This window comes from Ciconia boyciana, chromosome 7 (assembly GCF_034638445.1).
Source record: "Ciconia boyciana chromosome 7, ASM3463844v1, whole genome shotgun sequence".
In the NCBI taxonomy this organism is placed as follows: Eukaryota; Metazoa; Chordata; class Aves; order Ciconiiformes; family Ciconiidae; genus Ciconia; species Ciconia boyciana.
Genome location: NC_132940.1, coordinates 66439299 through 66447862, shown reverse-complemented (window position 1 = coordinate 66447862; position 8564 = coordinate 66439299). Strand labels below are relative to the sequence as shown.

At 43.1% G+C, this 8564-nt stretch overlaps 1 protein-coding gene across 1 annotated transcript; it reads right to left on the bottom strand.

Moving 5' to 3' along the window:
• Nucleotides 1-3338: 3338 nt before the first annotated feature.
• On the bottom strand, nt 3339-7948 carry STRIT1 (small transmembrane regulator of ion transport 1). Its single transcript, XM_072866813.1, has 2 exons — nt 7936-7948; nt 3339-3433 (listed from the first exon to the last, which is right to left on the bottom strand). Exons 1-2 carry the CDS (start codon nt 7946-7948, stop codon nt 3339-3341), a joined length of 108 nt encoding a protein of 35 aa, XP_072722914.1.
• Nucleotides 7949-8564: the final 616 nt, after the last annotated feature.

Genomic DNA, 8564 nt, shown 5'->3' with positions numbered 1-8564 from the left:
TGAGCACTGAAACGTTATGGTATAAAAATCTTTGAGCTCAAAAGGTCAAAGCTGTCTGTGAAAATGCAGTGGCTCAGATGCTCATTGCTGATCAAATGATCATTGATGATAATTTCTGATTTAAATGACCAGGTCACTGGAAGGTCTCAAGGCGCGTTATCTAGCGGGTGAATACAGTTATCTCCAATTATAATTAAAAAAGGCAAAACCCCTAGTGCAAGATAATCAGGAGGCCACAGTGAGTCTGAGCCACAATTCTAGACACGCTATGCCACACAGCAGACCTCTCAACCTTAAATAAGTCTAATGTTTTCTTTTTGAAGGACATACATGTTTCTGTTTCATAACAATAGATTCCAAGAAATTTTCCCCATAAGAAGGCTAAAAATAAATCCCCAGGCCTCACGAGAAATTAACTCTTGCCTGTTTCTAAAAAGTTTGAAGTTCCTTAGCTGGTAGCAGCTATTTAAAAAGTTTGATGTTCAGCAATGTGTCAGGTAAGGCCAAGTTTCTAAAGAAACGCGTAAGAGTACCGTACCAAGGCTGATTCAGGCAACACTACAGTATCTTCAGATGACTGCAAGGCAAACAGTTTAGTATACTATGTTTTGGTATGTCACGCAGTACCCGCCAGCGCTTGTGTGGTACAGCCTATCTCACCTAAAGGCCTGTGATCCTCTCGGCTTCTGCCCTTGTTTGATAGGTGAGCCTGAACTGCCTCGGTAGCTGCACGTGAGCACGCTGACAGTAGAGCACGAAAACTGGGAAATTCTGAGAATCGGCCCACCCGCCCCTTGGATCGAACTAAAGAAACGTTGCCTCTTCCTCCTCTTAATGAGTCAGGAAACATCTAGGAGGTTTTAAGAACATATGAAGTTAAAGAATTAAACGTGACGGAAGGCTCAGCCCTTTCTGCTTGCTATGTAGTACATAGTTTGATGGAGACGACTGACGTGCAATGCATTCATTTGAACATTAGCCTCCCTGGTCAGTCTCGTTGCTCTAAGCACTGCTGCCTTTCTTTGCACTTTACCTACGCACCGCGTGCATGATCTGCAGCTCATCTCCTAAGTTATACAGAGTTTTCCTGATGCTGCAGCCAGCATTAAAATGTTTTTTCCTTGTATGCCACAAAGCCTAATGTTGGAAGTAGTACTGGGCTGTTGTTACCATCAGTTGGTTCTGTCTTTTCTCCCAAGTAACAAGCAATAGGACAAGAGGAAATGGCCTCAAGTTGTGCCAGGAGAGGTTTAGATTGGATATTAGGAAATATTTCTTCACTGAAAGGGTTGTCAAGCATTGGAACAGGCTGCCCAGGGAAGTGGTGGAGTCACCATCCCTGGAGGTATTTAAAAGACGTGTAGATGTGGCACTGAGGGACATGGTTTAGTGGTGGACTTGGCAGTGCTGGGTTAACAGTTGGACTCGATGATCTTAAACATTTTTTCCAACCTAGACAATTCTATTATTCTCTGCAAACAGTCCCGCAGAATGTCATGGGAGTACTTACAGTCATGGAGACATTTGCACGAGGAGATGTCAAATAGTTGCCCTCAGGCACCAGGGCAGGATCACCTGTACTGCAGCATGCCTGAGGAATGCTTGTCCATCTGTTCCCAAAGGCCTCTAGTAATCAACAATAATATTGATTATTATGCCTAAAAATTTCTTCCAGTACTTCTGTGCCTTTACCATAAGGACAGCCTGAATCTCACTTGCTAGTTCTTCATTACTTCTTGCCCTGTGTATCACCAAGGAGAGATTATTCCCTTCCTCTTTCAAAAAGTCTGATATATTCAAGATTTACATTTTTTTCAGTCTGCTCCTTTCTAGGCTGAACCACTCCAGTGTGCTCATTTTCTCACTGGTTAAAAGTTACAAACCTCAGTTCCCTCTTGTTGCTCTCCCCGGAGAGCTCTCCTCCTCCTGCCCATCGCCCCACAGGTGGTTCCTGTGGTGCCCAAGCCCACTGCAGCAGGCTGGGGAGGCCTTACCATTGCTGGTAGAGCAGGGGGATGATTTCATGCATCTCTCGGGCCATTTTTCTGGTATTTGTCCCAGGACAATGTTTCACTTTTCACACCACCGTTACGACATTGCTGACCTGAATTCAGGTTGTAACACACGGCAACTCCCAGGCTCTTTTCTGAAAATCGCTATCCAGCCAGCAGTTCCCTGTCCTCTATTTGTGCTTTTTAACAGTCCCTGCAAGGTGTAGAAATCGAATTTTCACCTATTGCATTGCATTTTTTCCAGACTAGTTAGTGAGTTTCATTTTGAATTCTTAGCTTTGTTCTCCAGTCTCCCTGCGTTGCACTCTGGCTGGTGCCAGCAGAGGGGGGCTGCTGGCATGCCAGAAAACCGGGCTGGAATGCCACATGGTCTCGATCCAGTTCAGTGCCCACCAAGTCCAGCGGCATTTAATTTGACAAGAACTGGATTGTTTGCTAATGGAAAAATACAAAATTGGGCCCTGAACATCATGTAAACAGAAGAGACCAGGAGTTAATTTGGTGTTTATCTACATACTATTAAATAAAACCCAAATGTTTTAGGATTCAGAAAGTCCAAGTCATACATTTTAGGATGCATTGCTTCCAGGTAACTGTCCCTGTCTGCCTTTCATTTTCTAAAGGACTTTTTTTGATTTATGTGTTAGTATGCTTGTATGACTCTGTTTGCTTTTTTAAAAAAGGAAGTTAATGTAGTTTCAGCAAATTTATTTAGACACTAACACTTCAGATCTTGGGACAGGGAGAGCATACCACCACAATATTTTAAATTTAATAATTTATTTTTTACTACAAAACTTTAAAAGTTGTCTTAACTCTCTTAAAACTTTCCCAAACACATTGAGATACTTCTTCTCCAGCTTGGCACAACTGACAAATGAGCGTAACTCACTTTTTTGTCCACCATTGCATCACTAGCTGTGGGAATACTGTTTCCAAAACTGCTTAAATTCAAGGTGGCGACAACAAAGCGGGCTGCAGAACAGGTATCCGACCTACCACTGGACTCCAAAAACTACTCACTCAATTACAAACCATTTGAAAACTGGGAAATTGGTTTGATGATTCTTCCTAATGCTCTAATATTTCAAACTTTTGTTGTGGATAAAAGTGTACACCATGTTTACAGTATTGATATTAAAAATAACTCATTTTATACATGTTGTAGTCATTAGAAATTTCAATTTAACTTCCAGGTTCTTCTAATCAACATAATTGTAAATTCTTCTATCCTGTAAAACAAAGAAAATTACATTTTAAAAGGTGGCAGTGCAAACCAAAGAAAGCATGGATGGTATATGATACTGTACAAGTCACTCACTTCCATCAAGAGAAGACAATGTAAACCATTAGCGCACAACCCACTATCCAGCCAACTCCAAGGAGTATAGGTACGACGAGACGTGAAAGCGGGAGTTGGGCTGAAAGAGAAAAGATTATCTTTTTCAGAAAGGCCACATTACATTGACGCTGAATTCACGAAATTAAACACGTGAAAACCACAGTTATCACAGAGCAAAAAGATACCTGTGAGCTTGGGCCACATTATCTATGATTGCTATTTTTAGTATGGAGTCACCATATCTTGGCAGGCCTACTAATGAGAATACATAGCAAAAGCCCAAAGAGATTTCCACGCTATGGTCTCTGCAATCAGATAGGTACAAAGCTTAGCACTTCCAAAAGAAGCAGGGCACAGGGAGGAGACAAGCACGGTTCTGTCCTTGGTCTCCATAGGTCATCAGGAGAACATCTGTACTGGATTTTATCGATAGAAGCTGTCCCAGCAGATTCAGGATTCAATCCCTGGTGCGTACATCACCTTCTGGAAGTCTCATTAGGTTGGCAACAGTAAATCAAAAATACAGTGATTATTTAACATTGCACCTGTTTCAGAGTAACGTGCCTGGGGCTGCAAGGAGGGGATGCTGTACGAGTCCCACACCCCAAAGGGATGTTTGCCAGCGGCTGTGTGTCAGGGTCTCAGCTCATCTCTGTGCTTTCTGTGCATGGTGCCCGACGTAGCCCTCTCCTATCCTGTCACTACAGCAATACGGGGTAGCAAAGGTTGATGATAATTATCTACTGCAGGGGTGTTCCCCGCTTTCAAGTAAGAAAATAACGTAAGAATTTCCAATGTGAATGTACCACCTGCCTGGCTGAGTTGGGCCAGGCACAAAAATGTGCCGTCTTGCCTGTATTGCCCACTGGTACTAGAACAAGCTGAAAATTAGATGGAGATGTGGAGTCCAATGCAGGCGACGGTTCTACAGGGAGCACACCGAAAGCAGGACTAGCGCTTTACATAAATACATTTCTGTACAGCATCAGAATTTCAAAGACCCTTCTATCAGTTTCCTGCAAATAGCAGAAGCTTGCCAGAAAGCAGCGTATCAACCTCTGAGATCATATTACTTACCAATATATTACAACATTTTAAAGCACATCTTTCTGCAGTTAAAAGATTTCCAGGTTTTTGAAGGGATTAATAAATAATGTAAAACTATTCACAACACCTTACACAGTTCAGATCAATAAGACAGACTTTAGAGGGATGCTCAATAATTTAACGTTTTCCACATTGCTCTTTCAAAGCTATGCACAACACAAACATGGCTCACCATGATATTGCATGGTGTATCTACCGAGGGGGAAAGAGAGAACATATGGATGGAAAATCTGCATGTCCTGCCATAAAAATGTAAAACGGATAAGCAACCACACAGCAAAAAGATAAAATCCTGCTCTGAAACTGGGCATCCTTTTGCCACAGGGGAGTTCCTTACCTGTTTCATTTAAAGACTGTTATTCCTTTGACGCTTCGTAAGGTAAAGCTACGTCTGTTGGGAATCATTTCTCTTTACTTGCCATTTTTTCTAAAGGTCCTATTACACATAAAGGGCTGGGTCCTGCTGGGGTACATGGAAGAGTTTTGACAGGGCTCTGCTGAGCTGCCATTGTCTCTACTGGATACGGTGTCTTGTGATGTAAGATAAGAGAGGCAGGCAAGTCCCGATGGATCAGCGGGAATGCTGTGCCCAGCATTTGTCATGAGGCAGCAAGCAGCTGGCTCCGAGGGATAGAGTTTCATGGGAGCCATTGGGAGTACTTGTGTTTCATAGTTTACGAACAGAAATGACCATGAGGTCATTTGCTCTGATCTCCTATATGCCACAGGACAGATACCCCAAGACTTGAGTTAGAGTAAAGCAACTGCTTGGAAGACTGTATTTTATACCGTGAGCAGGAGAGACTGAAGTGCGAGATATGCACAAGGCTCGGGCTTGGTGGGCGAGACGTCCAAGCAGGGAACCCACTCGCAAGGCCTCAGAAGAAGGTGACAAACTCCAAGGTCCCAATACTCGGTCCAAGGGAAAACTATCCTGAGTCTAAACCTGAGAATCAGTATTACCCTCGCCACGGAGCAAGGCTGTGCGCACCAACAGCCAGAAGGAGAGCATCGGCCTTGTCTGCTTTCCAGCCTGAGGTGGAGATGGAGCGGGGAGGGACTAGCCGCAGAGGAACAGAATACTTCTGAGCAACTGTGTTTTGGCAAGAAGGAAATCTTTACTGACACCTGCAGGTGGCCAGCTAAAACCCTAAAACATGAGGTTTCATTATAATCACCATTTAAATGAACGTGCATGAAAGCAGAATAATGAGAGACATGGGTTATTGCAGTCACAAGTATTGCTTTCAAACAGACCACGGAAACAAACCCTGGCTTCTGGGGTTTGAGCCAGAGCCTGCTGAAATCAAAAGGCCAATTCTGGATGGCAGCGAGAATAAAGGAATCTTACTGTGACCTGTGTATGTAAACTGGCATTCTAGCTACAAATTACTTTCTTTTTTCCCCATTATAGTAATTTTTCTCTACTTCAAACATGAATTTATCTCAAAATAAACAGAGAGAGGCTGGTTGGCGCAGCAAACACACAGCATTTTGCTGTGCTACAGCTGGGTTCCTCTGCATGTGATCAACAGACTCCCAAGCTCTGCACTCCTGCAGGTCGGAAGCCCTGGGAATTGTCCACCGCAGGATGCCCAAGTGCCACAGTGAAGCCGAGGATCCCTCAACTACAGGATACAGCAGCACCGGCTTCCAAGGTAAATACAGCCTAAATACACTGATAAACTTCATCTGATCGCTATCTTCTTTTTTTCTGGGGTTTACCTTTTATCCAGAACCATAAGTTGGCTTGGTTTTGCCGTCTGTAGTTGGCCAAAACTCCTACCAGCTACCGTGAGAAAAATAATGCCTGTGGCCTCACTGAACTGCCTTCGCCCCAAAATGTCTGGGCTCGACTGCCCTGACAAGGGCACCCTGAGATACTAGGTGGAAAAACAGGCAAAGGCTTGGCAGGTGAAGAAGGGAATGTTTCCCTGCCCGAGCCTGTCAAGCTCAAACTCGCAGTCTTATGTTCCCCACTCCAAAATGCCTCGGAATTGCACTTAAGTTTTCTTTGTCTTTTATCTCATATAGGCTCCACATGCACACCCACAACCAAACCACTACCCCGTCACTGGGATGGCAGTTTGAACACCACACTGCCCAGCAGGCTGGGCGGGAATGTGCGGGCATGCCCAGAGGACCGTGTCTCCACCATGTCTCCCAGCTGCCAGCCCCGACCGACAAGTCTTTCCATGTTCCTTATGCACCGCCAATAGAGACTGTGGTGCTCCGAAATCTAATTTAACCACAGAACTGACGTGAACAGGCTTTTGTGTTGATGGCATTTGCCAGCTTCATATTTAAAAATTACGCGAACCCTGCAGTTACCCATTTCAGCAAGGTGCCCAACCATTTCCCATCTGCTCCCGGACGTCTCCGGGCAGGCGTTTGTCCCCCTGCGCAGGGCGTGCCGGGGCCGGGCGGGAGGCAGCCAAGCCCAGCTGCCCAGGCGTTGCGACTCCCACTGCCACCCCGTGCAGGGGCTGGGGCTGGTGCAGCCAGATCCGTCGGGGTGATTATGGCCACGTTGTCTTTTTTCTTTTTTTTTTTAATTTTTAAAAATATGTTTAAACACTTTTTAAAAAAATATATTTAAACAGAAATAACAATACACATCCTACCAATGCAAAATACGGTTAAGCACTAATTCCTGGTGGAATACCAGTATCAGTCTAATTTCTGTGGATATCAATGAAAACTAAAATTAAGAAACAGCATTCAGTATCCTGTTGTATCTGAGTTTAGTAGAATTCCACTACCCTTCTTAGATACCAGTAGTAATGGTGCAAAAAAAAGGGAGATAAAAGTCTTTAAAAACTTTTAATACAGCTATGAAGATAGCTGTATTAAAAGTTACTTTTGCAAGGAAAAGTACTACCTGAATAACTGTGTGCACAGCTAACACCATATTTAAACTTATAGTCGTTTCACCATCCAAACCTCTTACAGTGAAGTAAATAGAAAATGACAATGAATATAAAATGCATTTTTATAAAATACCTTTTCTCCTTGGAGAAAGTGGAAATGTGCTTATAATGAAAAGGTCATTATTAAAATTTCATTTTGCTCTGCCATTTGGGCTTTGTGGAGTTAAAATCTAAATTATTATATGTTCACCTAGCATTACACTCAGATTTCAGCTACACAGACAGTATATTTAAAACACTGTCAAACATAACTCATTTTACACAGTTCTGTTTATTATGTTAGTCAACTTAAAATCACAACCACAAAAAAGCTGAAGAAAACAAAACCAGCAGGATTCAGAAATACGGGAGGAACCCAAGCTTCTTTAAACTCACTGCTGTTCATAGAATTAGCTTTTAAAACGATGACACTTTCTTACTGAAAAGTAAAATATATAGCATATCATACAAGAATACAAATAGCTGAGTATTTTCACGTTACGTTGCTCAGATTTATAAATTTTAAGAATACATTGCTACACTCGCATTTAACTGTGCATCTTACCTGGTTCTGCCATTCCTCCCTCTGCTGGTTTTATTGGCGAGTTCTCAGGTTTGCCTCTGCAGTTGTTCTTGTGAGCCTTGGGATGCTTTAAATAGAGCAATATTTGGAACGTGCTGCAGCTGCCTTGCTCACTGGTGCCAGTTGTTGGCTATATGCATTCAATTGTCTAAAAAGGCAGGGGTTCGAGGGATTCGAGGTTACCTCTTCCTATTCCTGCAACTCCACATCTGTTTCGGAGAAAGCTGAGTAAAAGGGTCATTTTTTTTGGAGAGAGAGAAGCAAGGGCGAAAACTGCTTTATGGTCGCTTTACAGCCATGTGAAACACCAGATGATAAGTTCACCTAATAGTTATGTGCATCCACATATTTAGAGCATGGCAGGGATCCAGTTCATTCTTAAGTCTCACCCGTATTCTCTCGTCCCTCTCCTATCAAAAAAACAAGCCAAGTCCTATTAGGTAATACTTGTATATGTATTTCTGTAGTTATTAGTTACTTGCTCAGCATCACCAGGTATCTTGTACTCCACAAAGCACAGAGGTATGTCTAGCATTTTCCCTCCGGAAGGTTACAGTGTACAGCCACAGGTTTTCATTACTCCTGTGGGTAGTGGGTAACAAAACTCAAAG